The sequence below is a fragment of the Oncorhynchus gorbuscha genome, linkage group LG19, assembly GCF_021184085.1.
Source record: "Oncorhynchus gorbuscha isolate QuinsamMale2020 ecotype Even-year linkage group LG19, OgorEven_v1.0, whole genome shotgun sequence".
NCBI lineage: Eukaryota > Metazoa > Chordata > Actinopteri > Salmoniformes > Salmonidae > Oncorhynchus > Oncorhynchus gorbuscha.
This window is the reverse complement of record NC_060191.1, coordinates 33,563,501-33,580,136: the sequence shown is the minus strand read 5'-3', so window position 1 is coordinate 33,580,136 and position 16,636 is coordinate 33,563,501. Positions and strand designations below refer to the sequence as shown.

The 16,636-nt window shown below is 42.6% G+C and overlaps 1 protein-coding gene across 4 annotated transcripts in view; it reads left to right on the top strand.

Moving 5' to 3' along the window:
• The window catches only part of LOC124005088 (cell surface glycoprotein MUC18-like), a 66,331-nt gene extending 50,837 nt beyond the window's left edge, over window positions 1–15,494 (top strand). Inside the window, exons 2-17 of one of the 4 annotated variants that reach the window (XM_046314019.1) lie at window positions 1,617–1,741; window positions 2,095–2,326; window positions 2,443–2,513; window positions 2,747–2,834; window positions 3,380–3,559; window positions 3,921–4,048; window positions 4,270–4,405; window positions 4,796–4,911; window positions 6,110–6,251; window positions 6,425–6,555; window positions 6,975–7,116; window positions 9,035–9,070; window positions 10,268–10,312; window positions 11,355–11,481; window positions 11,950–12,055; window positions 12,283–15,494. In XM_046314019.1, coding sequence (XP_046169975.1) covers window positions 1,617–1,741; window positions 2,095–2,326; window positions 2,443–2,513; window positions 2,747–2,834; window positions 3,380–3,559; window positions 3,921–4,048; window positions 4,270–4,405; window positions 4,796–4,911; window positions 6,110–6,251; window positions 6,425–6,555; window positions 6,975–7,116; window positions 9,035–9,070; window positions 10,268–10,312; window positions 11,355–11,481; window positions 11,950–12,055; window positions 12,283–12,312 — 1,835 coding nt within the window. In that variant the 3' untranslated portion in view covers window positions 12,313–15,494. Of the gene's footprint in view, window positions 1–1,613; window positions 1,742–2,094; window positions 2,327–2,442; window positions 2,514–2,746; window positions 2,835–3,379; window positions 3,560–3,920; window positions 4,049–4,269; window positions 4,406–4,795; window positions 4,912–6,109; window positions 6,252–6,424; window positions 6,556–6,974; window positions 7,117–9,034; window positions 9,071–10,267; window positions 10,313–11,354; window positions 11,482–11,949; window positions 12,056–12,277 lie in introns of all 4 variants that reach the window. The other 3 variants (XM_046314018.1, XM_046314020.1, XM_046314021.1) reach the window with 3 other exon arrangements.
• The last annotated feature ends 1,142 nt before the right edge of the window (window positions 15,495–16,636 follow it).

Here is a 16,636-nt window from a genome sequence, read left to right as displayed (position 1 = left end):
GCCCTCAATGTGAACTCTCACCTATTAACGTGAAAATGAAGGTACGCACATATACATACACTGCATGTACATAGACCATGCAGCCAATAAGCCCCACCCCCCCTCCACACACACACCCATACACTCTGTCCACATAAAAAAAATCACACATGATTGACTTGCCACATTTCTTTCTCTTAACTCACAGCATCCTACTGAAAGTGACTAATTAAACGTTGCATATTGGCAGAAATGTCTAAAGGCACAGCAAGGGGTCATTACCAATCTCAATTTTTTTCTATTCTGTGTTATTTTATTAGGATCCCCATTAGCTGCTGTGAAAGCAACTGGCACTCTTCCTGGGGTCCACACAAAATATGAAACTTGACGTAACACAGAACATTAATGGACAATAGTAGCTCAAGAACAGAATTACATCAATTTAAAAGGGCTCACGTAGCCTACATATCAATACATACACACAAACTATCTAGGTCAAATAGGGTAGAGGCGTTGTGCCATGCTTTACCTGTTTTTTAAAACCAGGTTTTGATGTTCATTTGAGCAATATGAGATGGGAGTTCCATGCAATAATGGCTCTGTATAGTACTGTACACTTTTAAAGATTTGTTCTGGATTTGGGGACTATGAAAAGACCCCTGATGGCATGTCTGGTGAGGTAAGTGTGTGTGTCAGAGCTGTGTGTGTGTAAGTTAACTATGCAAACAATTTGGAATTTTCAACATGAATGTTTCTTATAAAACAAAGAAGAAAAATTCTAAATTCAAACTAGTAATGCTTTTCTTTCATTATTAGTTTTTTTTAATGCATGAGCACGATGGCTCACTGTTAGTTGTTGGCATTTCCTTTCCTACTAAGAAACTTTTCAATACACTTTCAAAACTTTCCGAAACAACAAAACAGAGCTCTCCCTCATTTCGCGTTCAACCGGAAGTGAAGCGCTATAGGAAGGAGTCTGCTTTCATATTGTGTGTAAAGTTCATAAAGTGTGTAAAGTGCCCTTCTGATGGCCCTTCTGGCCTGTGTGTCCTCATACAGTACGATGCCTCACGCTGTGAGACGCTTGGAGGGAAGAAAACACTCATTCCTCTGTGAGAGAGCCGAACACTGGCTCACTATGCGGTCTGTAAATTGAGTCTTTCTTCCCTCCTGAACAGTGACACACTGGAATGCAGCACATTAATATGGACATGGGTGGGCTCCCAGAATTCCTGTCATAGCCTATTTTTTTCTTTGACCATTATGAGCTTTTTGTTGCTTATTCTCAGCTCCTACCACGTCAGGCCAGGAAGATGTGTGTGTGTGTGTGTGTTTATGTGCGCATGCATGCTTTAAAATTGTGATATTACAAAAACAAAGAAGTTACTGCAAACAACAAACGCTGTTTTTTCCCATCTGACATCATTGCACGTGTGCTAGAAGACAGTGGTGGGGCGGCCATCGGCGCAGTTTCCCCCTACTGCGGATTCCATCTTTAATGTTGACACAGAAATGATTAAAAGTATGATCAAAGCTACAAACTTTCACGTCATTGTGCAAAGTGGCTTTCAACGTGACTGATTCCGCAAAGTCGGCCTGCAATGTAATTGATCTCAAACTCTCTGTCTCTACAGCAGCCTGGGCCAAGGTGGAGGTGAACATGGAGGACAGAGTGGAGGTGTTCCTTGGGGACACGGCCCAGATCACCTGCATGTTCACGGTCTCAGACAGCCACGATGATGTCATTATCCAGTGGTATATGGTGAGTAGTCCCACACACAAATGCATGCACACGGACAGACGCGCACACACACACGTTAGCCTGGTTGCCAAATCTAACTCTGTTAGCAGTTGGCTAAAGGACCAACAGATCTGACAACCAGGTTAACACATCCCTTCCATCTCAGATCCCTGTTTCACAAATGAACACATGCTCTCTTAGCCCAGTCCTAACTCGAGATCCATCTGTACATTTATGCGTCAGCTAACGTTGATGTAAATGGGAGATTTACATGGGCACAAAGATTTACTTTACGCCCATGGATCTCAAGGATCCGTCACCTCTGTCTCTGCCCTGTTTTCCAACTGACAATTGAATTCAACCTTCGATCGTAGATCACGAAGACCAACGTCCGCTCGAGGATCTACTACGGAGACAGAAACGTGCAGGTAGTCGACCGGGACGGGCAGTTCACAGACAAGATCAGTGTGAACGGGATGGGGAAGAGCAGCGAGGTGGTGCTGACCATCAGGGACGTGGCACTGGAGGATGAGCTGGAGTTCCTCTGCCAAGTCAACGGACTGTCAGCGGGTAACATGGAGGGACGCACGATGCTCAAGGTGTTCGGTAAGAGTGTGATGCACCCATTGCTCTGGCCAGTTTCCTGGACCCAGATTTAGCCTTAGCCCTGGACTATTCGAGCTATCGCTCCCTATGTGATGTCATCCATTGTTCCTCTCTAGCGTCACCTGATCGTCCAAACATTGAGGGGGTGCACTCTGGGATCTCTGTCAGCAAAAATAACCCATCTAAGGTAAAAAAACAAACTAACTAACAACACATTGTTAGCGATAGCTACGGTCAGTGAGGACTCCAGGGTATAGCATGTGGATAAGGTAAGGGCTTGTAACTTTGGAGGACTTGTAACACTAACCATTTGGAGAAATGAAAATTAGGATGGTTTTAGGGTATAAAATATTTTCTATCCCCAAAATCGAGGAGAAAAGGGTTTACACCCTGACGGTGTAATGTCATCTTTCACCATAGATAGGGAGCTGTGAGGCTAAGAATGGCTACCCCAGGCCCAACATCACTTGGTACCGTGACCAGAGCCCACTGCAGAACACGCCAGGCGGTGAGTACTACCGAGGCTTTGACTACCGTGTCCATAGACACCCCCTGACATTAGTATCTACGCTAGGTGAAACAGAGTTGATAATAACAGCTAGCAATTCCACATCTGCTTCATGCTCTTCCTGCTTTTTGTGTGTGAGCAACGTGACAATAATAAACACATGTAGAATGTTGTAAACATGCCTCGGATCTCACAAGGAACAAACATATTTTTTTCTGTTATCAAATATGAAGATCAGATTGACTTCAGTCAAGAATTTGACATTGAACTTAAGGAACAAAGATCCGTGATTACTATGACACAGATCATGCCTGTTGGAAAAATAGATGTCAGTTTCATGTGCCTGAATATGAAATGTGGCTGTGGATTTGAGCTGAAAATATGAAGAAAAAACAACAACATGTATTTAAAAATAGAAAACAAAAAGAAGCGATAGTATTCTGAATACCCCTTGTATTCAACCTGGCCATTGGGCATACATCAACATCTACACTTCTACAGTAACTCAAGTTCTCTGTTTTCCATATGTGCTGCATGTCTCACAGAGGTCAGTGTGGTGACCCTGGTCACTAAGGAGTCCAGTGGTCTGTACACCGTCCAGAGTGACCTTCACCTGAATGTGGTCAAGGAAGACGAGGATTCCTTCTTCTACTGCGAAGTCAGCTACCTTGTCCCTGGTGGAACCAAGATGACTGAAACCAACAAGATCAACATCACTGTCCACTGTGAGTCTACTGTGCCTCTTAATGTGTCCCACCTCATATGGAGACAGTAGAAAACTATACACATGCACAGTCACAGACTTGCACAAGTACATTGCCGTCTCAAATCGTGTTCAGTCTCAACGAGAAGTAGGAATCATAAAATGCAAGCAACTATGCCACAGTGCAACGTTTTTATTTTCCGACTCTTTGTGCTATCGCCACGTGTTTCTGTCAAGTTGTGAAGTCTCTCATGTTTTGTACCGAACTTGATATGGCCACACTTGCCACTTTCCAGGTCGTCTTTGTTAGCAAGAATTAGGTCTTACGTCTTGCTGACTTTCCTGGATAAACAAAGGTTAAATAAAATACAAAATCTCTTCAGATCCAACCACTTCTCTTGATGTGTGGGTGGAGTCACCAAAGGGGCGTGTCAAAGAAGGGGACACAGTTGAGGTCCATTGCCGTGCCAACGGGAATCCTCAACCACCCTTTACATTCATGCACAATATGGTAAGAAACCCATGCCTACTCCTAGTCCCATGTAAATATATATATATATATATTCTGTGCCTCCAACCATAAACAGAACTATATACATTGATGCATGTGTTTACTGTAAGTGATTGGATGTGGATTGTGTGTCATTGGGTGTATGTGCACGCGTGCATGAATTTCTGTGTTAACACACGACACGGTTGATGTGTGTTATAAATGCCACTCCCTCTCTGTAGCAAGAGTTGGAATCGGAGCTGAACGTGTTGGTCCTGAAAGACGTGATGCGTCTAAGCAGCGGCAACATCACCTGTACCTCACTAGACCTGGACACGTATGAAGAAACCGTAGGGCACACAGAGCTCTTCGTCGACTGTGAGTGAAACGTTCCTCTGGTACAGTTTCTGGGACATTAGTCATTATTAGTAGCCCCAAAAGTTGTGACATGACCAGGATAAACTTAGGACCCTCGCTATGGTCCAATGACTATGGCCTAGAGTTATTCCCTGGCTCCGGAAAAACTCCTGGCCTAGTTATTGCAGTAGTAGTGAAATGTGGTGTAATGGAGTGCAGTGGTTCTCAAAATGGTGGTCCCAAAAACCCCTGGGGGGGGGGGTGCGTGAGAAAGTATTTGTGGGCTCGCAAATGTGAAACAGAATGCAGACAATGTATACCATTGCCCCTTCGATCTGGTTACTAACATTGGCCTACTCTATGTAGAGTAGTGTAGCAGTGTTCTTAACAGTGCATGTTGTGTGTCCATAGATCTGGACCAGGCTGTGTTGATTCCCAAAGACACCCATGTCATGGCCCAGGGAGAAGAGCTGATGGCCACCTGCAATGCCCTGTCCTCCCTGCCCACACACACTGAATGGTTCAAGGTAAATTACAGTAGGCCACTGAGCCAATACCTCAACATTACAATGTGTGCGTGCGTGTGTGTGTAGAATGTGTGTTTTAGAGTGTGTCTGTGTGTGTGTGTGTGTGTGTGTGCGTGTGTGTCGCTTCAGTTTCCGTGTTCTGCCATGAGGCGTTGATTTATCTGTTTTTTAAAGTTTGATTTTACTGCTCGCTTGAGTTACTTGGTGTGAAGAAGAGTTCCGTATGGTCGTGGCAATATGTACTGTAGTGGTGCGCATTTCTCAGAGTCTGTTCTGGACTTGGAGACTGTGAATAGACCCCTGGTGGCATGTCTTGTGGGGTATGTATGGATGTCTGAGCTGTGTATTGGCTGCCTTCAACATGGCAACACCTTTCACAAAGACAAGTAGTGATGCGGTTCATTTGCCTGTTCTTCTTTGTGGCACTTGACCATATAAGAGCAGAGTGGCGCTTTATCATGGACACACCTTCCCCCATCTAGCTACCGTTGCATTATATGTTTTGAACCTCCCAGTTTACAATTTTGGGTTACACCAAGCAGTTTAGTTCCCTCAACTTGCTCAATTGCCACATTATTTATTACAAGATTTAGATTAGGTTAAGAGTTTAGCTAGTGTTCGGTCCCAAATACAATTATTTTAGTTTTTGATATATTTAGGACTAGCTTATTGCTTGCCACCTATTTTAGAACTGACTGCTACTCTTTGTTCAGTGTTGCAGTGATTTTACTTACTGTGGTAGCTGTAGTGTATAATGTTAAGTCATTAGCGTACATAGACACACAGGCTTTACTCAATACCAGTGGTAGGATATTAGAAAAAAATGTAAAGGGGAGAGGCCATGACAGCTACCTTGACATATGCCAAACTCTACCTGGTTTACGTTGGAGAGGCATCTATTAAATAACTCCCGCTGTGTTCCGTGAGATAAGTAACTCCCGATCCACAATAAGGCAGAGGATGTAAATCCATAACACGTTTTTTTTCAGCAGCAGACTATGATCGATAATGTCTAACAAAACAGCTCCCACAGTCCCCTGATATCTGTCTCGACTATGTCTTTCGAAACTCAGATGTGTTCTTTAAGAGGTGTGGCTGCTAGATTTATATTGTTTCCCTCATAGACGTGTGTGTGTGTGTGTGTGTGTGTGTGTGTGTGTGTGTGTGTGTGTGTGTGTGTGTGTGTGTGTGTGTGTAGAAAGGAGAACATTTTGCAGAGGGCCACACACTGACCCTGAAGGACGCTGTGTTTGACACGGCGGGGACGTACGTGTGTGTGGTGAAGGTGCCTTCACTAGAAGGACTGGAGACCAGTGGCTCTTTACATGTCCACGTACGGGGTGAGCCCACCTGCCTGCACGCATGCGCACACACACACACACACACACACACACACACACACACACACACACACACACACACACACACACACACACACACACACACACACACACACACACACACACACACACACACACACACAACTAACCCTCCGTCCCCCTCTTCCATGCAGGACCCCCAGAGATCAAGGAGTCAGCAGACACAGTCCTGGAGGAGGTCACAGATAAGTTCCTTAACCTGAGCTGCCATGCTAGAGGATACCCAACCCCTGTTATCACCTGGAGCTCCTCTGACGAATCACAGGTAAGCAGACAGACCGACAGTCAGTCAGACCAGCAGGAACAGAGGGCTTCTCTGGGTCAGCTCATACAGACAATGTTTAGGCTGGCTGGGAAGGAAAGAGGGACAATGGTGTGTTTTTTTCTTCTTTTGATCTATTTACACACAGATCTGTTCCGATCCTGGCTACCTGGGTCTTTTCCTGTAACAACGTTAATAGACAAAGTAACTCATGTTCAACATTCCTTTCTGAACCGATATATCTGCGATTGGTTTGTCCCAAATGGCCACCTTTTCCAATTGTAGTGCACTACTTTTGACCCGGGCCCATAGGGCTCTGGGAAAAAGTAGTGCACTTTTATCGGGAATAGGATGCCATTTGGGACATAGACAATGTTTTGGTTTCAAGTCTTATCTGTGCTTTATTCCCCTGTGTGTGCTAGATCCTGAAGGAGGTGTCCCACAGACAGACAGAGGACGAGGTTCTCAGTGTGGTGAGCGTCAAGGTGACCTCTGACGTCACAGCCAACTGCAACGCCTCCAACGTCCATGGCACAGACTCCTTCCTCTTCAGCATCAAAGCCAGTAAGTTGTCTGTCCACTGTCTAATTTGTCATGTCTTGTACAGTGGGGCAAAAAAGTATTTAGTCAGCCACCAATTGTGCAAGTTCTCCCACTTAAAAAGACGAGAGTGGCCTGTAATTTTCATCATAGGAACACTTCAACTATGACAGACAAAATGAGAAAACAAATCCAGAAAATCACATTGTAGGATTTTTAATATATTTATTTGCAAATTATGGTGGAAAATAAGTATTTGGTCAATAACAAAAGTTTCTCAATACTTTGTTATATACCCTTTGTTGGCAATGACAGAGGTCAAACATTTTCTGTAAGTCTTCACAAGGTTTTCACACACTGTTGCTGGTATTTTGGCCCATTCCTCCATGCAGATCTCCTCTAGAGCAGTGACGTTTTGGGGCTGTTGCTGGGCAACACGGACTTTCAACTCCCTCCAAAGATTTTCTATGGGGTTGAGATCTGGAGACTGGCTAGGCCACTCCAGGACCTTGAAATGCTTCTTACGAAGCCACTCATTCGTTGCCCGGGCGGTGTGTTTGGGATCATTGTCATGCTGAAAGACCCAGCCACGTTTAATATTCAATGCCCTTGCTGATGGAAGGAGATTTTCACTCAAAATCGCACGATACATGGCCCCATTCATTCTTTCCTTTACACGGATCAGTTGTCCTGGTCCCTTTGCAGAAAAACAGCCCCAAAGTATGATGTTTCCACCCCCATGCTTCACAGTAGGTATGGTGTTCTTTGGATGCAACTCAGCATTCTTTGTCCTCCAAACACTACGAGTTGAGTTTTTACCAAAAAGTTATATTTTGGTTTCATCTGACATTCTCCCAATCTTCTTCTGGATCATCCAAATGCTCTCTAGCAAACTTCAGACGGGCCTGGACATGTACTGGCTTAAGCAGGGGGACACGTCTAGCACTGCAAGATTTGAGTCCCTGGCGGCGTAGTGTGTTACTGATGGTAGGCTTTGTTACTTTGGTCCCAGCTCTCTGCAGGTCATTCAATAGGTCCCCTACGTGTGGTTCCGGGATTTTTGCTCACCGTTCTTGTGATCATTTTGATCTCACGGGGTGAGATCTTGCGTGGAGCCCCAGATCGAGGGAGATTATCAGTGGTCTTGTATGTCTTCCATTTCCTAATAATTGCTCCCACAGTCGATTTCTTCAAAACAAGCTGCTTACCTATTGCAGATTCAGTCTTCCCAGCCTGGTGCAGGTCTACAATTTTGTTTCTGGTGTCCTTTGACAGCTCTTTGGTCTTGGCCATAGTGGAGTTTGGAGTGTGACTGTTTGAGGTTGTGGACAGGTGTCTTTTATACCGAGTTCAAACAGGTGCCATTAAAACAGGTAACGAGTGGAGGACAGAGGAGCCTCTTAAAGAAGTTACAGGTCTGTGACAGCCAGTGATCTTGCTTGTTTGTAGGTGACGAAATACTTATTTTGCACCATAATTTGCAAATAAATTCATAAAAAAATCCTACAATGTGATTTTCTGGATTTTTTTCCCCTCGCTTTGCCTGTCATGGTTGAAGTGTACCTATGATGAAAATTACAGGCCTCTCATCTTTTAAAGTGGGAGAACTTGCACAATTGGTGGCTGACTAAATACTTTTTTTGCCCCACTGTATATTTTATGTCAAGTTGTCCGGTTTGACTGTTAAGAGAAAATGAACAGGCAGAATATACTAACAACCGAATGATTTAATTAATGGAAACATGACAGAAAACAAGAACCTGAGCTTCAAATCTTCTTTAGTAAAGTTGCTAGAGGGGTTGGGTTAAATGCGGAAGACACATTTTAGGTGAACGCATTCAGTTGTACAACTGCCTAGGTATCGCCCTTTCCCTTTACTAGTTTTCCTTTAACTGTCAGTGTGCTAACAGGAGAGTGTCACTCTCCCTTTGCCTGTTTTCAGTTGTCCAAACGACCTCGTCAGCTCCCAGTACTACAGGTAAGCGTACCACTCTTTTAGTATAAACACTACTGTCATCGCTGCTGTGTCATTGGTTGAGTTCCACGTCGTCTTTATTGCGGTCATGCTGCGCATTCCAGAAGATCGCTGTATCATATCAATGGGATGCTTCGATTTTGGCAAGCGTCGGGAGATCTGATCACCTGTGCAGCGTGACTGCAATAACAAACGACCACGGTATTGCAACAAGGAACTTCATTCATCATTCATGCGTGCACCTTTTTTTCCTCGCAATTTTGTTGTTGAGCGGTTGATTGGCTAGTTGAGCTTTCCTCGGGGAGGGGGGGAGAAAAGGAAAAATGCGACGGGTGCTTTTAGCAATGACCAAAATCAGAATTCAAAAAGGTCTCTATGGGTGTATTAAGGTTTATACCGATGAGGACGGTCACGGTTGAGAAACCTTTTATTCACTAACTGGTGTGCCAGAGCTGCTTATTTGCCATGTGTTGATCAGTCATATCATACGAACACATCCCCACGTGTTCTTTGATAACTGTCATAATTAGATGGTAGATTAAATGAAATCTTTATGGGCCGGCTTTCCCAGACACAGATAGATTGACTAGTCCTGACCCGGACTAGAAAGCTATTTCAATGGAGATTCTGGCCTGTCATTGAGCACAGTTTTTGGTCCGGGATTAGGCTCAATTTGGATCCAGGAAACTGGCCATAGAACTCTTACTACAGGGTCATCCTAATTCGGACTATGTTCACTAAATGGTTGCATATCGCCCTATTGCATAAAGATCCGTCTTTGTTTGCACACAGATCAGGAGCGAGGCTGAAACTGTAGCTGTGTGTTGATGGTTAAAGTGCACTCAACATAGTCTTCTGACTCCCATTACCTCAGTGGACCGTTCACGTCATGCCAGGAAATCATTGCCTCCGTCCCTCAGAGGGAAAATCCTGTTTGTTGTTGCTTTATTGATGACAAAATATGATTAAAACAGCCGGCGCTGCTGCTCCTGGAAATCATTAGGGCCTTTTTTTGGAGGGTGCAGACTGCAGAGCCGTTCCTGGTTCCTGTCTCCTACCTATCTGTGTCTGTAACAAAGGCGCTAAGTGATTAGGGCCACGCTAAGTAGACAGGGCGGTTGTTGCACAGTCGTTAACAGTGTTATGTTGCCATAGAGCTGGTGTATTATCGTGATAACTGTGTCCGTGTGGTTTGTCCAGTAACAACAGTAACCCCAGTAACTCCTCCGAAGAGAGTCAAGAAAGGTTTGTGACTTCTGGTCCTGGGCGTTGATGCTGCCACCCACCTAGCACGCTTCGAAGGCTGCCCTGCCCACGCCTCGCTCCACCCAGCTTACACTGTCTAGACTGAACCCCCCCCCTCCCCAGCCACCACCATCACCCTCCACACTCGCTCTTTCTCTCCACAGCACCCTCATTCTCTATGCAGGGGAGGGCTTTGTACTCTCTACTCAGGAGGCAACCCTTGTGACATGGAATAATTGATCATTTAATAGGATCTCTTTGTGTGTGACTTTGTAATACTGTCTGAAAAAGTACAGTATTACACAACTTTATCTATGTGGAGAGATACTTCTAAATTATCAAGTGGAAAAATATAATTAGATGAAATCTGGAATTATAGTTTTTTTAAATATTCATACTTTGTTAGTTACAATGTTATCATTTGAATATTATCTTTGAATGATGCTTCATGAATCATCACAAACATAACCCCCAAAAAATGTTTTTGTTTAACCAGGCTGAAAAGTTAAATTGCATCTGGAGCATTTTGAGTACAAACCCCCTCCCGAGAGAATGGAGTGGTATCACCCATTCTGTACCTTGATGGAAATGGATCCATCCATCTAAATCTGCATCCTTCCTCTAGGGGAGGTCCATCCCCAAGTGCACCCATCCACCTCTTTACCTTCCCTCACTCTTTCTCTCTCTCCCTTAGTCCTGCTGCCTCCTACTGTAGTTCTGGTTGGTATTCTCTGACAGAGAAACCACGCAGCACAACTCTGGAAAGTGTTTCTTCTGACTGATCTTTAGTCCTCAATAAAAAACGTCTTCCATGATGAACAACCTGTTCAGAGACTGCACGCCTGTTCATCACTACCACCACCTGTGCATGCTGTTGTCTCTGAATGATATACAAGCGACACTCCTGAATGACATGGATACGCACGCAAGCGCGCACACATTTTTAAAAATCTGATACTCCTTTAAAGGGCGACGTTATCACAAAGCATTTACCGGATAGGAAATGACCCGTGGTTCTGCCTCTTCTTCTTTGTCCCACCAGAGGGCAGCGGTGTGATCATCGCTGTCATCATCATCTGTATTCTCCTGCTGGCTATCCTTGGCAGTGTGCTGTACTTCCTGTACAAGAAGGGCAAGATCCCATGTGGGCGTTCGGGCAAGCAGGATCTGTAAGTGTGTTTTCCACAATTTTACTTTATTTAAGGTCTGCAAAATTCCAGAAGCATTCTCAAAATTCCCAGGTTTTCCAGGAATCCTCCACCCAGAATTGCTGGAAGAGCTGTGCATTTTTAGGGAAGGTTTTTGTAATTTTGCAACCATATTTTGGAATCATGATCTGGTAGCTTAATTTGTTGGATATGCCTTAGAGGAAAACTCTAAAATACCTCATTGTCATTTTTTCCCCTTCTTCTTCATGATTTTCCCTGATGTGTCATTATCATTTCTATCGGATACCGTTTTCACACTATTGTGCTGACCCGAACCGTACTGTGCTGGCTCAGAGAGTTTCTTGTCCTTTTTAGTATCGCAACTATGTTGGAGGCATAAACAGGCCAGCTTGGGTTGTCTTGGCTTAGGAATGTGAAAAGGGTATTACATTGGTCATGATGGTGACTGAGCTCTCGCTCTCTCTCTAGTACCAAACCGAGTAAGGACAGCACAATGGTGGAGATTAATAATGACAACACAGAGGAGGCCGTGCTTTTAGGTGTCAACGGAGACAAGAAGCCCTCTAGTGACCAGGTAACTATGGACACTGCCTATTTTTTACCTTCCTCACGAATTGTACAACCACTCATCCAAATGATAGTTAAAATGGTATCTTTTAGTATTTGAACTTTAGTGGTTAATACAATGCAATGTTGCGTTGAAGATGAATGTTCCTTACCAGCTGTCCTATGATTACAACCTTTAACACATTGTTTCACTTCTCTGTGTGTGTTTGTGTGTGTCCGTCCTCTGGAGTAAAGGGTGATAAGTACATAGACGTGCAGAAGTGAGTGTGGCTGTGTGAAGGGGCGACTCCTGCAGCTGCTCCCAGTCCAGTTCACTCTCTCAGGGTGGGATGGATCCTTTGATGCCTTGTGGCCTACAACTCATCTGATATGTGCTGCAGTTCTCTAACCGGATCCCACATTCTTAGTTCTTTAACATGGCAGTGGCTAATAAAGGAGGTAGCTACATTATGTTCAGTCATGTTTATCATTTGCATAACATAGGACATGCAGATCTAGGATCAGCCTAGCAATGTTCCTGAATGGGCTTCTTCTATGCACCCATGAGACCCAGTTAGAGCACAAAATAAGGATGGTTTTATATATATAAATGTACCTTAATCCAAATGCCAACTCAGGCAGCCAATCACTGAAGATCAGCCTGGAACTGCTCTTTATGAAGTATATATATATATTATATCCTGTATATATTTCTTTATTTAAAATAACCAGAGAAAAACCTTTAAAAAGACATGGCTCGTTTTGGGTTTGGTGTTTTTTTTTTTTTGGTCCAGGGCGTTAGGGCGCGTTCCTCTGCAGCATAGTGGAGGAACGTGAACCAACGCCCTGGACCAGAGCTCGCTTTACTCTAGAGGTCCACCTGCTGTTGTTCTGTGCGTGATTGCCTGCCTTCAATTCCTACTTTGCTAATGTCTGTACACTGAAACCATGGGTGCCTAATGACAGGCTTACCTACCATGTCTACATGTATATAGCCTGCTTCATCTACCCATGTAAACCAACATACAACCTTTAGAGCGATGTTCTCAAAGTGGACTCAAAGTGGTCGTGACATCACATATCATTTAGCAAATTCCATTTTAGCTTAGTCTTTTACATTTTTTACTTACCCCTGAACCTAACATGTTCATTCACAAAGCCAAAAACAAGTGTAAGGCCTCCTCAAGTGTATCCTCCTCTAATCTTATGCGAGATGGGCCTCGTTTCAATATATCCTTCCTGCTTTCCTTCTTTGGAGTGATGGCTAAGCTGACATGACTTGGATAGGTGAAGGCTATCCAAATCAGGTCAAAGCAGTGATTTATTCATGGAAGAAAGGATATGTAGTGAAATATCCAGGATTGGGTTATTTTGTACTACAAGAGCCAATAGCAGAGCTCCGATGAAGCCAAAGCTACTGGTTACTTTTTCTTCTGTAAACTGCTGTCTCATTCTTGTACTGTTTGTAAATAAGAGGTTAGAATCACGCTGATATGTTTCCAGTTTCGTAAACATCTGTCTGCCTTATACATTCAGCCTCATACTACAAGTTGCAGAATAGCTTACATTCTTTCACTCTTGTTTTTATCATTCTTCGTGAAAATATCCAGTGCACTGATTTTCTTTAGTTTGTTATGATCATTTTTTTGTCATGTTTTGTTTGTTTTGTCTGTGAATCTCTGGTTTAAGTTGGATGAAGGAGTGTTTGCGTGTTTAATGCGAGTGAAACTTTAGCTAGTTTTTGATGAAAGTGAAGGTAAAATGGCTCTTTGACCTAGGGGAGAGTGGGGTAAATTGAGCCAAGTTTAGCCACACTTGTTTCTAGGAAACCATACATAAAACGAATAATTTGACCAAAATGGGAAGAGGTCATAATTTCAGGGAGTCTGTGAAGGAAGTAAAATGTACATGTAAAAAGTGGAAAGCAAGTTAGGTAAAAAATATTTTTAAAAGGTATCTTCACCAAGTCAAATGCATTTGTGTTACCGGGTTCATGATGCTTGTGTCTAAACCAAAGTAGATCATTTTAAGATTGTTATATATACACACACACACACACACACACACACCAGTTTGGGTCTCTATAAGCTTCAATATGAGGTCCTAAACCTAGCATGAGGGCTAATATCGTCAATGTTCGCCTTGGCGTAAGTTGAGCAAATGTGTGTTTCTTCCCAGGCGTAATACAAGACATTAATCGCTGGGATATGGGTTAACAGGACATAGCCTATGTTAAGTGTTTTTAAAAATAAATTAAGTGGTGTTAAAAGATGCTACAAATTATTTAAAAGAAAAAAACTATTGTGATCGTGTTGAATTGTGTTTGGGAAATAAAGTCAGACATGGTTTTAAGAGAAGTAGTAGTAATATTTCCTTCAGTACAGACATTTGTAGGCGGCTTAACTTACCCCATACGTACATTGTGCCAAGAGACCACTTTCTTTGGACAAGCCGTCTTCAAAACTAAATGTTCACATTATTATTTCCAGGGATACACAACATTCCGACATGCATGTAGATAACTTTGTTAGAACACTATATTTTCCTTGATTGAGTGGTGCTAAACGTAAAAAAATAAAAAATAAATGGCTCAACTTACCCCACTCTCCCCAATGGCAAATAAACTATATTTATAACTCAAACAGGCACTCGCACATCTGAGCCAACTTTCTTGCAGGTGCATGGTAACAGTTGAATAACATGAGAAAAAAGAAGAAACCTGCATACTGCTCGTGCTAGCATCACTACTCTCTACTAATCTTTACATATTGGCCTCGAGGCCTTCGTCGAGTAAAAAAAAAAAAAGTTTTTAAAAAGACTAAAAACCTGACGAAGGCCTTGAGGCAGATACGTAAAGACCAGTGATACTAGCAAGAGTAGTGCGTGGGTTTCTTATAAACTACATGGAAGTCATCGGAACAGGGACTAAATGTTAAACTCTGATAGTGTTTTACACAGAACCCCTCTTGAAATGCTATGCTATGATACCTAGTAGTTTTCATTCTACAAACAAAATTACAAGAATTAGTTATCAGTTGGTCAGACTAACATTTCTACACCAGAGAATGGCTCGATAACAATACACACCTTAGTTTGAGCTTTCTTAAATCACAACAGGTAAGATTCCAAGAGCTCGCCCATGGCTATGTTAAAACACAACCCAGAAGTTACTCTTATTAATAACTAAAGACACTACAGATTAAAAGGTGGTTTGCTTAAGTCTGCATCAAATCATTAGGGCCACCAGTTTTACTCATAGTCCTCCCAATCAAATGTGTTACGGTACAATCTGAGGAGAAAAGTATGACAGTCATCAATCTTTGATAGTATGAAGTCAAATGTACGTTCTGTACTGTCTAATTACAGCCTTCAATATCTCCCTTTTTCACCATTTTTTATTTTGATGTTTTTGACAAGGACTATCAAGTGTTCATTTTGTTAATAGAAAATAAAAAAGTGTAATGGTCTATGACTTGCAGACTGATTAACTTCAGGACAGGTGAACAGATTCCTTTTGTTTGTAAAAACTTTGTATTATTATTATTAAGTAAATGCCAAATAAAAATGCATGTTCAATGAAAAACGTGTCTCTCATCAAGACTGTACCTCATCTTGACAATCTGCAACTTTCCGTTTAAAAAAAAAATCAGGACTAACAAGCAATTGATAGAAAGAATACTGCATATACTCCAAATATAAACATAGCGAGAAGAGAAGATCACTTTCGGCTTGTGAAGACAGGAATGTATGCTGTACTACAGTAGCTAATCATCTCCCATGATTCCCACATTTCTTCCCAAGAGTACTAAAACATATTCAGATAAGTAATGGATTTGGGAGTTTTATTCTATTTTTAATCGATACCAAGATAAGGGGAACAAGAATTGTCTGTACCGGGCCAAAATGCAGAACGGATCTTAGACCTTTCTTAAGAACACGACAACGGTGCTAACAATTCTTACCAAGGTGTGTTCACGCAGGGATGACTGTTGGAGGTTGACTGGTAGATTGTCCGTTTATCACTGGAAGATGAAATGGAGGAAAAGCGCACACCAATGTTGACAATTAAAACATGTTCAAGTTCACGGTAGAACCTAAAGTCCAAGGCTGCGTTCCGATTTCCACCCTTCTCCAAAAGTGTGCATTTGCACAGTGCACACTCCCCATTCATGGACTTAAAAGTATTCAGTGTAAGCGTTTGAGGTAGTTTCCAATATTGTTAATTCTGACAGCATGCTTCGGGACTCGGGAGAAGGGTGGAGAATCAGGGCATTGCCCAACTGAGGTTCTCTTCGTCCGTTCTTTGTGATTCAAGTGACAAGACACGATTGCATCAAATTGAGGGCTGTCTATGATAATGGACACAGTGGAAATATAGATTATGATAAAGATAAATGATTATGGACAAAATAAATGCAGCATAGCAATGCATATTTATTTTTTTTTTTTAAAGAAAAATGCTTCAAATTCCAGAAAAGAAAAACATGATTTCGTGATGTTTTGGGGGAGGAGTACAGCAGTAAATTAATAAATACCTTTATAATGGAAAATGCATAACAAAAAAACAATGGAGTCTGAAAGGTCCACATTATCGGACCATCCACATGCA